Source organism: Haliaeetus leucocephalus, unplaced genomic scaffold, assembly GCF_000737465.1.
Source record: "Haliaeetus leucocephalus isolate CR32 unplaced genomic scaffold, Haliaeetus_leucocephalus-4.0 Scaffold295, whole genome shotgun sequence".
Classification (NCBI taxonomy): Eukaryota; Metazoa; Chordata; class Aves; order Accipitriformes; family Accipitridae; genus Haliaeetus; species Haliaeetus leucocephalus.
This window is the reverse complement of record NW_010972731.1, coordinates 10,590,445-10,613,294: the sequence shown is the minus strand read 5'-3', so window position 1 is coordinate 10,613,294 and position 22,850 is coordinate 10,590,445. Positions and strand designations below refer to the sequence as shown.

Sequence of the window (22,850 nt, the reverse complement as noted above, 5' to 3'; positions counted from 1 at the left end):
GCTATTATAGAGAATGTTTGCTTCCACAAATTATTTCACATAGAATGATAAAAATTGCTGACAAACATGTATGAACGGTGGAAAATCTTCCTCTACCTGTTCCACATAGCTAGGGTTTCACTGAAGTTAGGTGGGGAACACCCATAATTTGTGATTCAAAGAGATCCATGAACCAAGAGTTTCAGGCTTTTCATACGGATGATATCTACAGCCCTGAAACCATTCTCTCCTCCTTCCCTAATATATGGAAGGGACAGAAACTATTTTATTCTACGCACACAGGACGCAGAATTTCAGAGCTGCTGAACTAAGCTTAAAGCTGTTGCTAACAATAGAAAGGCACTCTTGCTGATAGTAACCAAACATCTAACTTTTGATGGACTGTTCAGACTGCCAGAGACAGAGGGTGGGTACTGTTGCAAGATTTCAAGTTTATGTGTTGAGATTTCCTGCTTACACAGTCTTCATTCCAGATGATACAAGCCAAAGAGTTCCAGAGCGTGCTGGTTGAGCCACATAAGTCTCTTCTGATGGACATAAAATTATTTCTAATGCAACTATGTGGAGAAAATTAAGCTGCTGCTTCTCAATTAGCACTGCTAACATGTTCAAAGTCTCAGAAATTCTCTCAGAGTTCTGGAGATTTTTAAAGAGTACAAGAATTCATCCTACAAAGTAGAAGAAAGAACGGGTCTGGGGTAGAAGGATTAGCAACAGATTAGAAAGATATCACTTAGGGAGAATAACATCAGCAAATTGTTAAGTTTGGACTTTTCTTCAGCCCTCTTTATCTTTAGCCTGGGCAATGCTTAACTTTTCCTTAGAGATGGAAATCTTGTTTATTGCCAATGACAGCTTCCTGCGAGAATGATTCCTCTCATAGGAATCAAGCATCAACTGGACTGTTAAAGATACTAATGATCAAGACACACAGAAGCAGATCATGATGGGGTCTCAAAAGAACTCCAATCTCCAAGAGCTCTGCTGAGTTTATCCTGTACACTTGCCATGCTGGAGAGGCAAGAAGGGAGGCAGCATTCAGTATGCTCTAAGGAAGAAAACAGAGAAAATGTAGTCTTCTCCCACAGAAGTTTTGTAGCATGTCACAATTATACCATGCTGCATGTATTCAATTAATTTGTTTAAATCATACTCTTTCAGCTGTTTCAGGACCGAAAAAACTTATATCAGATAAACAGAACAGTAAACCCAGTGCCATAAATCACTTCTGTAACAAAATGTGTATTTTCAGACTTTCCTGAGTCAAAGAAGTACTTGCCAACGCTGACAAACAGTGAAGGACTTGATTTAGGAGATAGCCTCAACAGCACGAAAGCAAAGGCAGTGAGCTACTTTTGATGTGAAGAAACAGTCGATACTGATGTCACTGCCATAATGTTTTGAAGAATTGCTAGGTCTTAGAATAATGGGCTTCTTGAAATAAATACAGGAGGTTATTGATCCTTCCTCCTCTTTGAGTAACAAAACCATGGAAAAGTAAAATGGATCATCCCACAGAAGTTAAAAGACAAGTTGACCATACCACAGATTCTCAGAAACAAGAGCTGTGGGCAGCAAGAATGACTATTCACTGGAAGTCTTCTAGGTAAGCAAGTGACACAATAAATGGTTGCATAGAACATCACATTTGCCTAGACAGGTTGGACAGAGAGAGGAGACTGCCATTACTTATCATTAGAGAATCATAAGATAAATACTACTGGATTGCAGAACTTTGGAGGTTTCCAAAATTGGTAGGGTCTCTCATCTCTTTCCAGCTCTAGAAGCAGAAGGCAAAAAGTAAGATAGGAGGAGACCTTTTTTTTTTCTTTTTGAAGAATAAATATGAGGTTTTACTGATTACATAATCAAGCAAAAACTACATAATCAAAAAAGAAAATATTTATCACCTATAAGAAACCAGTTACAGAGAAACGCTTCAAGTTCTGCCTTGCACCACAACTGAAAAGAAGGCACGAATAGTTGCAGCAACTGCACGCTTCACATTCTGGAGTGCAGGAAGTGCGTAGGGGTAGCCTAAGTTGACGCTACTGTTAAAAAGAATCTGATGATGCACACCCAGAATTAATCTGTGTAGATGCATACCAAAGAATTGAGCGCTCTTGGAAAAAAATGGTCCCTCTTCCCTTTTTCTGTATATAACAGTTTGAGCTCAGTGAAGATGTAAGTGGGCTACGGAGGAAAAAGGACAGCTGATGTAATTTTCTCTATGTTCTTTTTCAGCTTAGCTAGGGCCCTAGTTCTGCAAATACTTGCAAGGATGTTTAACTTTTACCTGAGAAGTTTACTATAGGTTTCAATAGGACATCTAATATATTTTAAAAAATCAAGTGTGTGTGTGTAGCAAATTGCCAAATCAAGTTCAAAAAGTTACAGGGACAAGCTGCATTTGTAAAGAAAAGCACCTCCTGTTTTACTGCTGATGCAAATTTGATGCAAATGCAGCAAGCTCCCGTAGCAATGTACGGTATTAGAAAACATGAAATAAATTTCTAAAAACAAGTGACATCAAATGCCATTCATGCATTAAAATTAACGATGTTAAGTCACTTCTGTTACTGATGCTTAGAAATTATGGTTCATTTTTGTGAACACTGATACAAAATAACAGTTCTCTTACTTACTTTCAACATGTGCAAACGCACAAAATGGACCACGTGGGCAGTAACCTGTTTGGCGCATGTCATTGCACTTTGTAGATTTATATATCTAAACGAAACAGAAGGGTGGTTAACCTAAACATTGTTATGTAACGACAAAATAGTTAGAAAATTTTAAAACCTTTAAATGAAAAATTCTTTATCTTTACTAACAATATGTATTACACAGTTTCCTCAGAAAATCCAGTTCTTATGATCATGTTTAAAAATCAAATAGAAGAGCAGAATTTTAAGAAAAGCAAACCCAAGACAAGAGCATCTTAACCTTCTTCTGTGTAATAATAAATAGTAAGTAACAATAGTATTTAAAAAAAGCAGTGTTTAAACTACTTTGGTTTTCCATGTTGTACAGAAACAAGTCAAACATCGAGAATAAAATTTTCAGAGTCTTTTACACCACTTTTAAGAAATCTTGCAGGAGAAATGATGTATATAGTAGAGCAGCTTACACAGCCAAAGAAAAAAAAACCCAGTATGTTTTTTTCAACACAGTTCCTTTGTTAGGACACCTCTAATACTCAAATCATCCTAACATTCAAATGTCTTTCTCTAATCTGACTGGGTGCATGAGAACTGAAGTAATACAGATTGTTCATGACAGTAATGATTATATAAGTAAGCTGCTAGTAAGATCCAGACTCAGTTTATTGCTCTACCAGGATCTTGATGATCTTTGGATCTCACAAGGCTGGGAGGAGGGGCTGACATACTATCATATTAGAACAATATTAAGAAACTATTTAAAAGCACATAAGTTCTTTAGAAAACTAATCCTGGTGATTTTCAAGTCTGTGGCAAATAGCAGAGGGATCTTTTTGGTTCCCCAAACTTTGGTACTGTGGTCTTTGGCTTTCAGTGTCAGTCGAGAGATTCACGGCTTGATACGTAATAATTCTTAGTTCAGAATGCTACTTCTTGGGCACTTTTCCATATGCTGTGTAAAAAAAATGTTTACCTTGGACTCCCACCTTAGAGCAAACATGAAAAAATGAAACTATATATTTAAAAAAATCAACAACTAGTTCTATAAGCTCTTTATTTTAGAGCCATTTTAAGCATTTAGATAAATTTCCCTCTTATACATGATTTTGAATTGAGGCTGAAAATTTAGTTGCTATATTCACTACTAGTTCATGCATAACCCAAAGATCATCCAAGAAACTACAGCAAAATGCTAAATCACAAAATTATTACTGATGCTTAGCACTCTACAAAGGATTTATTTTTCCTTGAACACTGAAAAAGCAACAAAACGTCCATGCTGTAGGCAAGTATTCACCCAAATGACACACTTCAACAAAACAGCGGGACTGATCTTTCCATCAATTTCACCAGGAGCTAACACAGACATTGCAAAAAATGAAGGAGTCATTTGTGGATACCATACCCTGTCCTGGTTTCAGCTGCAATAGAGTTAATTTTCTTTCTAATAGCTGGTATGGTGTTGTTTTGGATTCAGTATGAGAAGGATGTTGATAACACACTGATGTTTTCAGTTGTTGCTAAGTGATGTTTAAACTAAGTCAAGGATTTTCCAGCTTCTTATGCCTAGCCAGCAAGAAGGCTGGAGGGGCACAAGAAGTTGGGAGGGGACACAGCCAGGGCAGCTGGCCCAAACTGGCCAATGGGGTATTCCATACCATGTGAAGTCACATGTAGTATATAAACTTGAGGGAGCGGGGGAGGAGGGATCGCCGCTTGGGGACTAGCTGGGTGTCGGTCGGCAAGTGGTGAGAAATTGCATTGTGCATCACTTGTTTATTCCAATCCTTTCATTATTACGATTGTCATTTCATTAGTGTTATCATTATCATTATTAGTTCGGGTTTTTTTTCCTCTGTTCTATTATACTGTTCTTATCTCAACCCACGAGTTTTGCCTTTTTCCTTCTGATTCTCTCTCCCATCCCACTGGGTGGGGGGGAAGTGAGTGAGCGGCAGTGTGGTGCTTAGTTGCTGGCTGGGGTTAAACCACAACACACCCAAACTAGGAAATGAAGCTGGGCCCATCTCCTTTCTTTCCTCTTCTCTGTATATTGGTTAAATATAAAACCCCAATGCTGTATTGTTGTGGTTTAAGCCCAGCCAGTAACAAAGATCCACAAAGCCGCTTGCTCACTCCTCCCTCCCCTGGCCCCAGTGGGATGATGAGAAAATATAAAGAAAAGCTCGTGGGTTGAGACAAGGACAGGGAGGGATCACTCACCACTTATGGTCACAGGCAAAAGGCAGCCTCAGCTTGGGGAAGAAACAAAATCAATTTAATTTACTACAAATCAAATCAAAACAAGGATAATGAGAAGTAAAATCAAACCTTAGAACACCTCCCCCCCCCTCCCCTTCTTCCCAGCTCAACTCCACTCCCAGTTTTCTCTACCTCCTCCCCCCGGTGGCACAGGGGGACAGGGTTTGCAATGAGGACTCCTCACACTTTTGCCCTGCTCCAGCAAGGGGTCTCTCCCACGGGAGACAATCCTCCATGAACTTCTCCAGCGTGAGTCCTTCTCACGGGCTGCAGTCCTCCACAAACTTCCCTGGTGTGGATCCTTTGCACGGGCCAATCTTCTGTCACAGAATGCTCCAGCACGGGCTTTCCCATGGAGTCACGACCATCTCCGGGGGCACCCACCCCCTCTGGCATGGGGTCCTCCATGGGCTGCAGGTGGGCATCTGCTCCCCCGCTCACCTCCATGGGCTGCAGGGGGACAGCCTGCCGTCTCACCACAGGCTGCAGGGGCATCAACCTCCTCCGGCGCACCTCCTCCCCCTCCTTCACTGACCTTGAGGTCTGCATAGCTGTTTCTCTCGCATTCCAATCTCCTCCCCCGCTGCAGGTTCCCCTTCTTAAATCTTTTATCCCAGAGGCGCTACTACCTTCGCTGATGGGGTCGGCCTTGGTCAGAGGCGGGTCCGACTTGGGAGCTGGGGAAGCTTCTAGCAGCTTCTCACAGGAGCCACCCCTGCAGCCCCTCTCCCACTGCCAAAACCCCACCACACAAACCCAAAACATGTATACACGATGCTAATGATGCAGAAGAAAACAAATGAGAAGAGCTGACTTCCAGATGGTTTAAACAGAAGAAAGTGGAAGTTCGGTCTTAGTTTGAGGTCCTAGCCAAAAAACAGCCTTCCTGATCCTATGAGCTACCCAGATGGCGGAGAGTGCCTTCTGGAAAATGCTACAACTACAAGAAGTGATAATATAGATAATATCAAAATACTACTGGGGCAGAGCTCGCACCTCAAAGACTGATTTGGGAGATGGCCACGTCATCTATACATACTGATATTACAAGACAGACAGCAAACTCAAAGAACTAAATCATTACAGAAGACTAACTTCCCAGCTACAGACAAGAACACGGCTGCTATCTATTAACAGTATAATCAAGCTATTCCTGAATGTGATAACCAAGAGATTTCTTAAAAAAATAGTCACTGAGCCAAAAGGCAATGACAATATTCTTTATTTTAATTTGGTAAAGAACAAGTACATGAAAACATCCAATAAGAGAAGATAATGTTCGATAAAGTGAGTATTAATTCAACTTAAATTAAACGACATAAAAAAGGAAGGCTGAACTAATGTTAATGACATCAAATAAGTTGTCTGAGGAATGAAGGCAGCTGATGACCACCATTAAATAGACTGAATTTCATTATGAACTGAATAAAATGAGTGCTTTGAATCCTCAAGTCAGAGGTACAAAAGCTGTATGGAATTTCCATTCTAACCACACAACTGGACGAAGTCAGAGCTGGAGCAAAGGAGGGAAAGGATCACAGGGTATGATGTTGAATGAAAACTCCCTTTTTGGTGCAGGGACATTGCTAGTTTCTGTGAAATTAAATATTAGACCTAAAATTAGGTGAGGCGATAACACTATGCCCACCTTGATTATCAGTAAGAATTATGTTCAACACTACAACAAAGGCAGCACAGCTAATGGAAGCAAGTAGACAAAGACTGAGGTGACTACAGCTGATGTGGAAGCAAAAACACCATCAGTTCAGGAACAGGAGATGCATTAGGCAATTGTTATGTCAGAACTTTTAAAAAATCATCAAATAAGACAGATGCAGTTAGCAAGTACTTTTAATAAAGCCATTACATCAGAAGTAGCACGTATAACTGAGGTATATGAAGTATAGCTCACATATGTTTGAGAAGAGCAAAAGTAGCTGATTCAGGCCACTGCACGTCCACTAATTATTCTGTCTGTCACCATTTAAAGACAGAAAAAAATGGGATAAAATTAGAACTACATTTGGCAAAGACACATCATGGTAGACTCACTGTATAACTTTGATAAAGGTCCTTCTCTAAAATGGAAATGCAGTCTTTCTGGTAAGGACTTCAATAAAGGATGTGGTAAGATTCATTAACTAAGATAATGAAGAACATAACTCTTCCCAATGTCACATATCTGCTGCTAAATTGACTAATGGAGAGATGACAATGGATGGTATGAAAGAGGAAGGCAGCAGACAAAATGAGTAGCAGAACTCAAGGCTCAGCCTTGTGACTTATTTCAGCACTTTCATTCATAGCTTTGTATAAATAAAAGTATGGTAGCAATACCAAGCAGGAAGTCACCTTTACTACAGAAAAGGGCTGGAATGTGATGCGGAAGAAATTAGATGACCTGAAATAAAACTGGACTGTAAAACCTCTAGTCATCAGGACAGTGAAATTCTGGAGCAGCATCTCAAGAGTAGAGATAGGTGACACCTATTTAGTATAAAGATGTAGCTGGTCAACTTATGATAGAGAATGTATGATATGAAGCTTGCAACAATCCTGGAGTCAGTATTCTACGAATTCCTTTCCCAGTATAGTCTTGAGATGCCTTCAATAATCTTCATAATTGGAAGAGAAATTAGCAATTGCTTGAATGGTCTTTGCTTATACCTCACTAAGTATTGAGCTTTTTAATACAAGAAATTACATCCTGCTGTGAATTCTTCATGTCCATTCAAAGGTCCCCAAATGAAAACAGATACCCAATGTTGTACAGGCAGCTTCTAGCATAACATGTCTTTTCAGCATCATGTTTGTTTCCATTAACTGGCATATTTAATATTTTCATAGTGTCGCATAAGAATTAAATCTCAGCAGATTGCACGGCACTGCTCTCTTCCCTAGCATTTCACCGTTACCCTCAACCATCCAACAAAATTACAGTGACTTTGCATACAGAGGAATATAAAATCACCTTGTTTTTTCTGGAGTGTCTTACTTCAGCCACTAGGAGAGTTTTCTGCTCTTTCCACCTCTTCCTGACCTATTCAGTTTCTCTTAATTATTTGCAATAAAGCTTTTTCAACTCTACTTAAAATAGAAATTTGTCCCAAGTTACTGAGTATCAATTACTACTGTGACTTCATTACCAAACCAAGAAGTTAGGTAAAAAAGAGAACATATTTATTTATGCCCAAATCCAGATAATATTACTTAATTTTTCACAAGTGGTACAACAGAAATGCCTATCAGTGAAAACCACAGCAGTACAAATAACTATTTCTTAACAATTTTTTTTTTTGCTTAAGCAAATACCTCAACGACTAGAAGTGTTGAATGGAATGTCACATGTTTTTTCATATATAATATCTTCAATCAATAATCTAATCCATAATAATTTTGAAATTGCTAAAAATAAGTAGAAACGTAGTTCTTACCTCTGGATGAAACTGCTGCTCTGTACGAGAATGACAATATTGACAGCTATCCCCACTTTCACACCTTGAAGGTTCACCCCATTCATCTGCATGTTTTACATTGGGGCAAGGAGTGGACCTAGAAAAAAGTGATGTCCAGAGCATGTTTGTGTCTACTTCCTAGCAGAAGTCTCAAACAATTTCCCACTAAATCTCAGAATCTTAAGATTCTGGGACCTATGAAGTTGCAAAATCTGAGAGACTCTGACTTTTTGGAAATTCTTTGACAGAAAGATGAGCTAGTAGGATTCTATCTGTCTTCTGTCTAATGACATTTATTCACAGTCCTGAGGCTGTCAAGCAAAGCCCATCAATTCTAAACCTTGTTATCACTGCACGAAAAAACACCAGAAACAATGAAGAAACCACAGTGTACAAGAATGATGTAGAATGATGTAATGATGAAAAGTAAGAGAGGACATGCATTAAATTTAGGTCCTATAAATACTGCTCAGAAATGGAAAATTATAGAACAAAATCAGAAAAAAAGACAGAAATTATAATTGATCTTTTCATAATGAAGAAGGTTTGACCTAGTGATTCCAATTTTTGCTAAGAATTATAGAAATTGTTTTCGTTCTTCACAAGAAAGAAGGATATTTCCATTACAGCTTCATATTTTTTGTCTTCAGAACTGTCTGATCATTCTGAATAGATGCTTTTCCCCCCCCCCCCAAATTTTAGCAAGGCTACTGGGAAAGATGTGGTTTTATTCCATTAGGAATATGCAAGTGCCTTATAGAAGAACCCAAACAGATCGGTCCATTAACAACTGTCTGACTGACCAAAAAGTCTATTCTTAATATGTATTTATGTACCTGTATTTGAATTTTCTGGGATTTCGTCTTCTATCTCGACTATTGTGATAGTGTGGACATGCATAACCCTGGCGGCAGAGCCTGGGTGGCTTGGTACATTGTTCTGTCTTGTAGCCGGCTAATACAAAATTTGTGTCTGTAAAGAGGTCAACAATTAAGAGAAATAAACAACTATTTTTTGCATTCAGAGTGTCTTTAGCGAGCTTAGCCATCACACTGCTTTTTGTAAAAAAATTATGATTCACAGACCCCTCCATTCTTACAAACTTAGACTGACTCCTGCATTTCTTTAAATAAAAGTCTAACGCATTTACATGCAAGGCAATCTTCATTGCTTTTATATTCAATAGCAATATTACAATAAAGTACACAAATAAAGCACTAGCAATCTATTGGTAGAGAAACTATCTGGAAATTCTCATTATATACGTCTAACATTTTGAAAATTAATACCTGAAAATACATTATTCATTTTAGTAAAACAAACAGTAAAAACTTATACAATTTTATATCTGGATTTCTCCTAAGTTTAGTGTTGAAAGTCCTCATTTCACCAAAACTGCTTTCATGTTAAGGCATGTTAAGGCTGTCCAGTAAAATCTTCCTGGACAAATTCTAGAGCCTCTTCTCTACCTTTGCCTCTGTCTCTACATCTTTGGTTCCAGGAAGGAAGAACTAGGAGATGACAAACAAGGTTCTGTCTAGAAACAGAAAAATTCAGAAGAACAATGAGGCAAGTAAATAAATTAGAACGTACAATTTAGCTAATGGCAAGCATGGGTTTGTGAGGAGTAAATCATGCCAAACCAATCTAACTTCCTCCTAAGGTGGGAAAATGGATGTAGGTAAAACAGAAGCAGTCGATGTCATGTATCTTGACTTCACCAAACCTTTTAGCCTGAGGTGTTCTCAAAAACAAACTGCACAATACTACAAGACTCCTGTAGGATTTGTGGAAAACTAGCTGAAGAAAAATTCTCAAAGATTCATTAATTATTTACTTTCAAATAGCAAAGATTATTAATCAGAGTATCACATGGAGCCTATTCTTTGTTCAGTCCTTTTCAATGGTTTCATTAAAGGCTTAGGAAAATAAGGCTGAAATCACTAGTTGGATGATTTTCAATCCCCAGAAACTATGTGCAATCCCACCATATTTACAGGGATTGAGAAAAGCCATACAACATTATATAACACAGACCTGTCACAACGCAAGGAATGCAATAAAAGTGCTTGTAGTTGGTCAATTTTGCTGTCTTTTTATGTCAAACATCCAATATTTTTTGATCTAGAGCTGACAGTTAAGACCTACACATTATTAGTACGTAAATACTCACCCTATAGTGCATTTAAAAAATATAGAGGGGAAAAGTATTATACAATTACCTCCCCTTGAAATCCTTAGAAACAGCACCTTCACGTGACCTCTTCCTGTGTTACTGTCCCCACATGAATTTTGTGGAAGTAATTGTACCCAGCAGTCTTTTCTAAAGTAAAATTTGGGCAAGAGCTCTAACAATATCCAGTTGATACTAACATCTTTGGCTACATAACAAGCAAGTCTAAACAAAACCATAAGAACCAACTTTGAAAGCCTAAACAAAACTAGGGCAATTGGATTTTCTTTAAGAGATCTAATATAATGCTTTCAAGACATTCTTGTATTTTAATATTCTGCTCCAATTTTCTGTTTAAAATTCTACTTCATTCCTGTTCGTCAAGCTCAGCAAAGAATAACAGTCCATTAAACAGTCTATTAATGACTCAAAAAATGAAGACTCTAGTCATTACTACTTAGCACAAGACAGAGCTCCTACTGACTTTTAAGAACATTTATTCAACTGACACAGATTAGCACTTGTATCAAGTAAACTGAAAAAGACGTATTAAAAGTTTTCAAAACAAAACATTTTCAAAATGCAATCTGAATATAGATGTGACAGTGCAACTTGTTCACATATATCCATACTACTTATATAAACCAATTCTTTACTCTGTTAAAAAAGGCTTTTGAACTTCTCCCAGATGAAGACCCAGGATCAACAAATCAGGTCAAACACCAATAAAGAAACGGAGAAAGGAGACAGGGTAACATTACCCTGCCATCTTGGATCTTCACTAAGGATCTTCTCAATCATTGCCTGGCTTGCTAAAATTCCTGGTTGCAGATCCGAAATGCCTTCACCGCATCCTAGCTGCCCATTCTGTAAGGTTTCCTGTGCCTGAAGTTCTCTGGAATGGGGAAAAGAAAATAACACTGCTAAACTGTATAGCTACAGTAACCCTACCTGACGCAGGTATAATCCTGTCCAACTCTATCAAAATTCTGTCATTTAATCCAGCTCTTAACAAGCCTAAATTGTAAAAAAAAAAAAAAAAAAATTGACTGTATTTCAAAACATTACTTGTGCTGAAGCTGGCAATCGTAAGGAATAACCATGCCATACAAACCAAACAGAACATATGAAGGAATGCTGGCATTATACACAGACAATGTTTGTACCAGCAATGCCTATCTGTACCTCTGTATGCTGGTGTGCTGACATTTTGAATATGCTATTAATTTCTGATATTCCACTGCCACATAGGACATGGTAGAATTAAAAAATATATAGAAAGGGCAATAAGAAATACAGAACTCCTCCTTTATGACAGAGAATTAAATACCGTAAGACTCTTTGCCTTGGAAAACTTATCACCAAAGGCAGGTACAAAATGCAGCTATTGAATACTACATCATATAAAAGCAGCCAAAGTACTTTTGGTTCACTGTAAGATTTTGCAAGAAAAGTTTGTCAAGACATTCGGGAGACCTAGTAACAAACAACAATCATTATGAGGAAATGGAATCTCTACTGCAAGAATTTACAACTGCTTTGCAAAGTAAGCAACCACAAGCTTGCTGAAAGATCAGAACGACTACTACCAACCCAAAAGGTATCATATTAGCGGTATGAAATCTCCCACCAAAAATCTGCGACAATTTTATTACACCATTTTAGTAAAACTAAGCTGTACAGAGATTCAACAATGGCAACCCAGTACAAAAGATTAAAAAAAAGATAGATACTATAGCATAATTATATTAGGCAGACTTTGAAGCAATGGAGAAACAAGGTGAGGAATCAAAACCAGAGGTGGATGTATAGTACTCTATGAGAATCAAAGGCTTCTACCTTCAATTGGCACTTTCTCTAGACACAAATATTCAAGGACCTTACCACCTATACCAAAATATTACTACTCAGGATCTTTGAAGAGGAGTTTGAAAGGTGTGGTCGTTTATAATGTAACTAGTTATGGTATCATTTACATAGTATTTCAAGAACTTCCCAGACCCCAAGTATCCTCCAAGAAAGAAAATCTCAAAGGGAAAGGAAGAAAAGACAGACCCAAAGACAAGTCTAAAACCTTTCAAACAGTCAAAATATTTCTTTTACAGATTCAGAAAAGGTGCAGGCAATGAGAAGGAAAACAGACGGGTCCTAGAGAGTGCTTTTTCTTTAAGGTGGCTATGTAGAAGAACAAGGCTATTAAGGAGAATACAGTTAATGCCTGTATCAGGGATTGTACTGTTATTTATCTGCTCTTTACATGAAGAAACCCTAATATCTGTGTCCATTGTGGAGCAAAAAGACCATCAAAGAAAAAATAAGACCTGATTGTTTGGACTTCCTTATGAATGCTGGATGCCTGAAATCAGGAGAAGCAATGGCACATGACTGTTTTTCACAAACACCAAAGTTTGAGGCAGCCTACTTGTAGGTCCAAGCTGTTAAACATAGACTCCTACCACAAATGCCTTCAGCTCTTCCTGATGCTTTATACGTAGCCAGTCACCAATAAACAACCATGTAACACATTAAAAGACATTTAGAGAACAGAGCTTGGTTTCAGTCTTGCTATACATTGGTTCCTCATTCTAATACAATACAGAAGATTACAAAGATACTACACATTCTGTATTCAGACTGACATGGCATCATGCTGCATATGCTAAATGAGGAAAGTTAAAAAGAAGAAAAAGAAAATGGACAGATGTGTTGCAGAAGAAGCATCAGCTAGCTAATTGAAGTCTTCTGGAAAGAAAAGCTATATATAACTAAACAGTATGTGACCAGGCAATGCAGCAGTGAATTCTGTGGCAAAATGTGGATTTAAATAATTATGATATTACTGAAAAGGCACTAACTTTACTAAAATTACTGTGAAGGGAGAGCTATTATATCCCAACAGATCGTTGGGAATAAGGGATAACAAAGGTAAGAATGTAAGATAGCAGCCATACCAGCTCAGATCAAAGGTTCATCTAGCCTGGAGTCCTGTCTCCAACAGTGGCCAATAGCAGATGCCTAGGGAAGAGTATAAGAATAGGGCAAGCGTATAGTGATACTTCCCCAGAATGCTCTTCCAGTGTCCAGTAAGAGATACTTGTGACCCTCCAAGGCTTCAAAGCTCTCTAGGAACTGGTATCCTTTCCTACAGAATATACAGACCACTTTCTGTGGCAAGAGCTCCCCTTCCACCCATTTATAATACCTCCCAACAACATGCTTATCTCCCAGCTTTGGCCACAGGTAAAACTCATACCCACCACTACCCTGATTCACAAAGCACCTTCTTTCGACAGTAACTCGATTATACATTACAGAGGCAGAAAATAATACTGACATCTTATACAGGAAAAAATATAACGTAATTTAAAAAAACACAATGTCAGCAGGCAAAATGTCAAACATACAAGCTGAGAACCTGAAAGATGGCTTAACAAAATCATAAATTTGTGAACGTAAAACCCACATACAAATTTACAAGGCATAAATGACAAAAGGCAGGGTATCTGCTCTTTTATCAGTCATAAGGACTACCTACATGGCTCTTGAAATGGCAAGTTACAAAACCTTAGTATTTTTACTTCCCAGTGTGCTTCTATCGGCTACTGTGATGCACAGTGAATTGCATTCTTATGTCTACAGTTACAGAAGCAAGTATATTTTTCATGCAAAGCACACTGCATTTTCTGGTACGTGCTGATAACAGACATGTGGTATTTCCTGCTAATTAGGCTGAAGAATTTGAAATAAGACTACCTTATATCATATACTGGTGGTCTAAGGTCATGCGGACCATGAGCAAAGGCACAGTGAATTCCATTCTTCACACAGTGACCCCGGGCATCTGTTTCATGAATGCATGTTCCAGTCTTGTAATATCTGAGATGATACTTCCTTTCTGTATCCCCTGTTGTTCGATGCAGGTAAGGGCAACTACATAATAGAAAGAGGAAAGTTAGAGCACCACTTTGAGTTTTGTTTTTAATAATTTAATTCTGAATTATACTATATCTCTTATTAACTTATAACAAGTAACTTTGTAGGAGTCTTCAAATAAAAATTGTCCCAAACAAACCACCATCACAGATCAGCTTCAAAATGAAGAACATTAATCTATTTCTTAGTCTCTGCTAAAGTTATAAGAATTCATAGCAGGCTGGCTCACAAAGATATTATTAATAAATCTAGTAAGCACCCCTGTAAGCAACAACATAATCTCAGCTAAGGAATGACATCTTCCATACTGATACAAGCTCAAATAATTTCTACATTAAGAGGTACAAAAATTTTTTTTTTTTTTAATGTTATCAACATCTAAAATCAAGGGGTACTTGAAGTACAGAGATTTTTTTGTCCTGCCTGCTCTTTATAGACATGGAACTTATTGAACAATCTCAAGGGAAATCTAAACTGACTCTTCTATTAAAAGGAAGAGAACAATTTTTACATCAGCAGTACATCTTTGTACATATACTAACCATTTTTCAGACACAACTATGTGAGTTATGGTCTGTACTTTAAAATGGCTAGCATCATGTATGGATTATAATTCCAACTACCAACAGTAAACAAATTCAAAAAAACCCCACAAAAATATATGCACAGGGATGTCTGTTCTCTGCCAGTTTATTTCAGTGTAATTAATTTTGGTCTCTGCTGGTTTTGAAAAAATACTAATCTCCAAAAACTACTCTCCCCCATCCCAAAGTAAAAAGAAACTGCACCAAAAAGCTTAGAGAGTGATACAGAACAACAAATGAAAAGTCCCACAGAAATGTTTTACTTTGAATGGAGGGAGAATAGTGAAGCACTAAGTAGACTTTGACACTCATAAGAATTTTTGCTGGCTTAAGCTTTATTTAGTATATTCTAAAAGGGTTATTTGGAAACTAGACTAAACAAGTACAATTGTTTGCAAACATTTACATCAAATTCATCATTCTTCCTGCTGTGTGAAACACCTGCAACTTGTGCTGACTTCCAGGAATTGATACTGTTTATGATTTCTGAGAATCAAGTTGCTTCCTTGTAGGAATTTCAAACCAGCCTTCTGTCAAACAAGATAAATGGGCTGCAGCCAGTGATTTGTACCTATCTCTTTAAATCCCAGCAGAATTAATTAGTGGGAAGACGAGGTATACCAAATTCAGTGCTACATCTCATTTTGTCAGTGTAAGATGGAGCACAGTCTACACTCAGGATGTGAAAGTAGTTCTTTCACACTCCTTGGCTCTACACAGAAAGACAGACAGGATGCAATCTTTGTTGGACCCATTACAGTGCCTCAGCTGAAGTTTGTAAGAAATTCTTTGTGATGTATGAATAGCACTGATGCAGCCCTCCTGTTCTGCTAGAATTGCTACAGATATGGAAAAATAAGAAAACCCACAAGAGTCAATCACTTTTGCCAGCACTAGTCCTGTACAGAACTCTAAACAAGAGGAAATGCAGTCTGAGGCTATATTTTTGTTATTGCTGTCCCACCACTACCAGAATCTTTGCAGGGGTCAACTGTTTCCATTTTCCCAGCAGACTGTTCATTACAAACTCTTAATCTTTCACTCATATATGGACACCTCACAAAGGTGAGAATACTCTGTCATATTCTTATGCATAATGTTCACGCCTCCATTTTCATCTACTTAAGTTTGCTTGTTCCTGTTGGAAACAAGAATCAAATGTCTTCCATGCAAGAAGTGTACAGGTGTTTACATCTCGTTGCTTGTCTCTAAGCCCATGGCTCCTTATCAGAGGCAAATGTTTTGCTTAAATATCTGCAGTTTTTCCCTAGCGAAATCACCTTATCAGTGGAGGTGTCCCCCCCCAAAATGTTAAAGCCTTCAATTATTTTTAAATTACTGTTTTAAAAAAAAAAAAGGTGAGAATTCAATGAAATATTCAGACACAGCTTGTCAGACAAGTGAGGCACAACTTGTTGTATGCAATGTCAGAGAGGGATAAATACTCAGGTCACAATTTTTTCCCACAAAAAGACAACATGGATTCCAAACACAAGCTGGGAAAGAAATACAAACTGTGTCACAAGACTCTTAATTCTGATAAATTAAACCTAGATTTGTTTCCCCTAAGACTCAATACTCGTGCCATCAATAGCTAATGAAATCTGAACTTTACTGAAAACACAGCTTTCCTACTGCACATTTTGCTAGCTGCCTAAAGAGTCCTGTAACAAGTTAAGTCCTCCTCCAGAAACTAACAGAATGCTTTAATGAGGCTATCCAGTGTGACTGGGACAGTTTGTTGTCTAAGACTTGTAAAGAACTCGATAAGGACTAGTTCTTAAGGTGACTCAGGGGGACTAAACAGCATGCAAACCTCAAAGAGCAAAAATGATGGCATCAATTTTGCATGTGTATGTTTTGCATAAAAATGTTATTCATACAATACCACAATAATACATATGCTATTAACCACAGACATCTTGATCAGCTGTAGTTCATCGTAGTATCATTAGTCAGAAAGGCAAAAACCCCTAATAAAAGCAGCTTTTAGATGGCAGATAGTACTTATTCACACATAGTATCAAACTAAGCCAATGCACTGAAAAATGCACAGAACAGATGTTCTACTCAACCTTTAATGAACTAAAGGTATGGTAGATCTTACCTTCACCTTATTAATGAAATATTTTAATGGAGCATAAAACAACGTTTTTATTATTAAAAAAAAAAAAAAAAAGTTGTTCCCAGGTAGAATAACAAATCTATTTCATGGCCCATATTTCTACAGCCATCTGCCAGCTTAAAATAACTGTACTGAATCCAAACTTAGTAATCATGAATCAGTAAAGAACATTACTCTGTATTTTTAAGTTCTATTGGAGTCTACACACAACATTTAACTATTTAAATCAGCTTTGTTTTCTGCATCCGGATCTGACAAAGTAAAACTGTCATTACATTATTCAAAGTAAGTAGATGTATATACCATGAAACAGAACATATATTCACAAAAACTTACAAGGTTAACTGATTACTGAAGTGTATATTTCCTTTTCACATGCTTCTTAATTCACATCATAAACGTTCCAAAGATATCCTTTAAGAATAAAACAATTCCAGTTTAAAGGGTAATGCTAAATGTTCTTAAGTGTATGAGAACAACTACATAGTTCTACTTCTGTTCAACCTTGAGGCACTGACATATTTTTTGCTATGATTACTTGAAGTGCTCTTCTGTAGTATGCTTCTGTAATTCATTCACTCTTAGAGCAGTCTTACGTTACAGATACTAATATATCCAAAATGATCTTTTTTTAGAACCTGACATCAGTTGACTACAATGGTTGAAAACCACATCAGATTAAAAAAAAAAAGTATCACTTCTATCCTCCCTTGTGAAATTGGGAGAAACACTGTTCCTGCTCAAAATAAATGCCTCTAACTCTGCAAGTAATCTAGTCTTTCTCACAGGCCCTTCCTTAGAACAGACTGTCTTAATTGCTACCCTTAGAAAAGCCCTTTTCTAAACAGCTTTAAAATTTTGGGCTTTCATTCCAAGTTGAACTTTGGAAAGAAATAACACAGTCAAGACTGGGTGAGACCAACAATTTCTACTTTAATTCTCTTGAAAGTATGTTCCCGAGAACAATTATGGGTGTCATCACTCTACCTTTCTCGCTAGTTCTCTACCAACTCACAAACTGCATTAAACTAACCGTGTATTCAGATGAGCAGAACAGAGAAACAGAGACATAGATAAAAGCCAAAAAAGTGTACCAATGTATTGTCACAGATAGCTTAAAATGAAGGGGTCCTAGCACCACTGTTTATAACCTATTTCTATAAGAAATTGAAGTTGCTCCAAATAAAAGGCTATATTTTAGGCAGAAGACAAAACAGGGTCAAAACCTCACTCTTTTGCTGGGTTCTGAAACAGGAATGCTGCCACACTGTAAGCATGTCCTCAGAAATGTTGGTGTTTTCCTCCATTTTTTTTTCCTCCTGCCACTACAGACATGCTCTGGCATTGTCTATCTTTAAGAATTACCTTTGACTCCTCTTGCCTTTCCCAACTACTTGCCCTGTTTGCCTTTTCTCTTCTACCTGAACTTCAATCAGCTATTAACTTACAACAGTTGACTGCCATTTCTAGCCACCAGTTCTCATGTTCAGATCTAAAACAAGGCCTCCACAGTTCAGCTGAAAGTTCTCTCACAAATGTCTCCAACAATCTTGCCTTATAACTGAGTCAAAGAAAACGGACTCCATTTTCCCTACACCTATCCTCATTTTTTAAATTTACTGTCTCCTTTACTCAATTTTCCTCCCCTTGAAACATTGTTCTCCTTTGTTCATGGGAATTCAGTTACGTTCACATTTTCCTCCCAATCCCTCCTGCAGCATATCTTCCAACTTCAACATTCTCTTATGCCTCTGGTGAGGGGTCCCACAGGACTCCAACCTTGGTCCCTCCTCCTATCCTTACTACATTTGGGCAATTTCACTGCAAAACACAAACTTGAAAACCACCATCTCTTTGCTGGTAACTCCTTAACCTATCCATTTAACCAAAACTGTAGGCGCAACATGCTAAACTAGAGGTATGAATCTCACTACTGGTCTTATTTCCGGCAAGTCCTCTGCACTTCCATTATACCAGACAATATAATCACCCTGTTTGTCATTTAGGCTCCTAACCAGGGAGTAGTCTCCAGCGACTGTAGGGGACAACCTTTCCAATCCAATTGCAGCAAAAAGATTTCAATCTCACATCTCAGTTACTGAAACATCTCCTCTTATTTGCTTCTAACAATTCAGTCTTGCCCAGCTAATAGCCTTTTAAAACATTGCTTCCTTTTTCCTCCTTTAGAATCAGTACCTATTACTCAATAATGAAAGGTCAATTTTTGTCCCCAACCAATCCATGACATGAGCATCCATTATCCTCGTTTGCTGATTTTCAAAGAACTGCCCATGCTGCCCCAGGACTGGCAGGAGTGCTTTACAAACACCTGAAAAGGTAATTAATTGTTCTCTTTTAAATCATCCCTCAGAGCCATTTTTTTGCTGTTTATATTGCTTAAGCACGGTACTCAATATTGTCATGCTGCCTAGTGCATTTTTGTTGTTTACCTTATCTCTGTCATTTAGTTTGTAAAGCCTCTGGGAAAAATCCACTTTTTTCTTCTGTGACTACAGCCTATAACCTTATCCATGACAAGTGCTGCTATACGCTACAGTAACCAAATAATTAGTCTTCAATTTTTAAAACAGGTGACCAGCACAACTACATATTTCCTGGCTGGTTTCCTGCAATATTTTTTTTTTTTTGTCAGAAGTCCTTCCTTGCTTCCATCACTGCAGATGAAGGTAGCTCCTCTGACATGTGACCACAATATAGCCAGCTCCTCTATATACGCCTGCCTGCCCCGCTGTACCATTTGTTCATTCTCATGTCCACAAAGCTTCTACCCCTCCCCAAGTTCACTGAAGACTCTCTGTAGCCTTTATCTAGAAGAGACACTTGTCCATGGAAATGGAAACACTAACAGGCTAGCCAGACAACTAACAGTGAACTCCTTCCTTTGCTTTTTCTCACTGGAAACATCATGAAACTGTCATTCTCCTCTACTACTCATCAACCTTCACAGAACTTATGTAAGTTTAATATCTTGAAGTCACCCCTATACAGTAAGGTTTGCACCTACTGGTGAATTTCAAAGTTGTCAGGAGAAAAAGGAAGCACAACTGGGAAAAAAAAAAGGTGTAGCAACAATACTAGCATAAATGTGCAGCAACAATACTAGCAGAAAACAAGTTTCTTATGCTATGCTTTAAAGATCATCACAATGCAAAATCATAATTCTCTGTGATAGCCTAAAGAATACATGCGTATATAAAAGTATATGTGCCCAAAATTGACAAATCACTTATAGAAATGTTTTCAAGTAAACTGCAGCAGGATTCTATCGATCATTTTCACTAAGGAGAAATTAGCATCTTTCCTTAATGTCATTGATAATACTATAAACACCTAGGACTGAAAGAAATCACTTACTCATCTCCATCTGGGCAGATTCCTGTAGTCTCATCATATTTTGTACAATAAACATCTGGACTGTAGTTAAAAGTCCCATCACGCCTTCGTATAGGTCTACGACGACGCTGATTTAGGAAATGCCAATGAAAACAGGTAAATGGTCTGTGCTGGGTACACTTGTGCTGCAAAAATAGGGGGCACTGCTCTGTCCTAAATTCCTTTAGATACCTAAAAAAATTAAACTGTGTTACAAGTTTATCTTCTTGGAGGCACATTTTTACAGTATTAACAGGGCACTTGACAATTCAGTGCACATAGCCCATGAAAAATTGTACAAATGTACCTGCATACAGTTTTAGTTCCTGTGCACAATTTACTGTTTAGCTGAATACAAGTGACTTCATTTTTTATGACAGATGCATTACTAATAAAATACAGTGGAATACCTGGAAAATTATACTGTGTTTTGTAACTAAACTAAAATCAAATACATTAATTAAAAAAGCACAGTATTTAGAATATTGTCCTACGTAACCACCAAACAGAGATTATAAATCCAACAAATTACTTGAATGAGCATTCATATTGCTTGCTACCATACAAAATAGTCCTACAAAGGCTGTTTTAGCTAAATACCACATCTAATTCAAACATTAGTCCTTAATCAGAACATTCCCAGAATGTGGACACAATATATAGAAAGCTAGAGGGTTAGAAGGGCTTTATGAAGGTTATCAGGGGCTATGAGGGGAGTTCAGCAAACTTACTTCAGCAACTGTTACATTTGTGTTGAGACAGTATGGGGTCTTTGAAGGTTACTTAGGTGTTAGTAAGACAGTCCTTCATTAGCATGCAGGGCATAGAAGCTACTTAGGAAGTCTGATACCTCTTTCCATTGGATATCAAGATCATGCCAGTCTGGACACTACTGTGGCATTTGTCAAAGGATGCAAGTCAGCACTTCTTCCTGTCTCAATTTATATATCTATTAGGCAATTTAGCAAGCTCATTACATCGCTAAAGTTATGGAGTATTTGCAGAGGAAGGGGTATATGGAGGCTTTGCAGAAGAACCTTAAGAGTTCCCAGAGGTCTCTAAAAGGGTGCAGGATATATAACAGGCTACGGGGAATTGAAGATATAGGGAAAGGAAAGGATTAGAAAGAGGAATAAAGGGCATCTTTTCATTTTCAGTTGCTTAAATTGGCACATGGAGGATGTAATGACAGAGTTATGAAGCATCTCTTTAACTTTAGAGAAGAACCTCTAAACTATCCATGATTGTGGGGAGAAAGACCAAAAAAAAAAAAAAAAAGGAACACAATTTTTTGACGTTAAGGGTTGGAGAACAGGCTGTAAGCAGTATCTAGGAAAGTGGCCACATTCCTGTGGTCTTTCTGAGAGTGGTGGAAATGTGACATTATAGAAGTCGCAATATGGGGGATGGGAGCGAATGCAACAATTAGGTGAAAAATTATTATGCCTTTGTGGGGATCACATGGTTCTACATGAGGTAAGCTGTCAGTAGTGCTAGAGGGCTGCAGCGACTTTATAGACCGTATCAGAAGAAAACGGATAGGCTTGCAGAGAGGACGGCGAGCACACGGGACCTGTCTTTCACTACAGGAAGGTCTGCAAAAACTGTCACGGAAACGTCCCAAGGACTCGAGCTGAAGCTGGCTACGCAACGCTTAGGAGAAGCGGAAGGACTGCTGCCATAGCTTGCAGAGGGCGGGCTCGGAGTGCGAGAGGGTGCTGCGGGGCTCGGGATGCCGAAGAATGCCGGCGGGTCACAGCGCGGACCAGAGAGGCACGACCGTGGGAGCAGACGCAAGGCGCGGAGAACCGCCGCAGGCGCTCTGCGGACAGCCGCGCCCGGGCCGCCTCTATCTGGCCGGCACAGAACGCGGCTTCCTCCGCGCGGCGCCTGGAGCTGGAAAAGGTGCGCGGCGAAGGCCGGCCAGGGCCAGGCGGTCTCCTCACGGACCAGCCGCCAGCGCGGGAGGCCGCGCGGAGCAGGCCTGACACACGACCGGGCCCTCCGCCTCGGGTCCTGAGGCCCTCCCGGCGCGGCGCTGGGGCCCCGGGAGCAGGGCGCCTCCAGGACGCGGTACCTACGTATAATGCGTCGGCTGCTCGGTCTGCGGGGACCCACCGGACCCGCCACCCCGCGACACCGCCTTCGAAACCGACGGCATCTTCCCCGGTAGTCAACAGAGCGCAGGCGCAGCCCCGTCCTACCGGTCCCGGCCCCACCCCCCTACAACGCGACGCCTGCCGGCCCCGCCCCACCAGCGCG

General features: G+C 38.9%; 1 protein-coding gene across 14 annotated transcripts in view; it reads right to left on the bottom strand.

Moving 5' to 3' along the window:
• Nucleotides 1–22,760, bottom strand: part of UNKL (unkempt family zinc finger-like) — a 58,143-nt gene extending 35,383 nt beyond the window's left edge. For 2 of the 14 annotated variants that reach the window (XM_010570546.1, XM_010570548.1), the window contains exons 1-6: nt 22,670–22,760; nt 20,571–20,780; nt 14,307–14,483; nt 11,315–11,448; nt 9,217–9,352; nt 8,360–8,477 (exon numbers count right to left, since the gene is read on the bottom strand). In XM_010570546.1, the coding sequence (XP_010568848.1) occupies nt 8,360–8,477; nt 9,217–9,352; nt 11,315–11,448; nt 14,307–14,483; nt 20,571–20,780; nt 22,670–22,749 (855 nt within the window). In that variant the 5' untranslated portion in view covers nt 22,750–22,760. Of the gene's footprint in view, nt 1–2,645; nt 2,731–4,886; nt 4,903–8,359; nt 8,478–9,216; nt 9,353–9,849; nt 9,918–11,314; nt 11,449–13,504; nt 13,569–14,306; nt 14,484–20,570; nt 20,781–22,669 lie in introns of those variants that run through there. The other 12 variants (XM_010570551.1, XM_010570552.1, XM_010570554.1 and 9 more) reach the window with 10 other exon arrangements.
• Between the last annotated feature and the right edge of the window lie 90 nt (nt 22,761–22,850).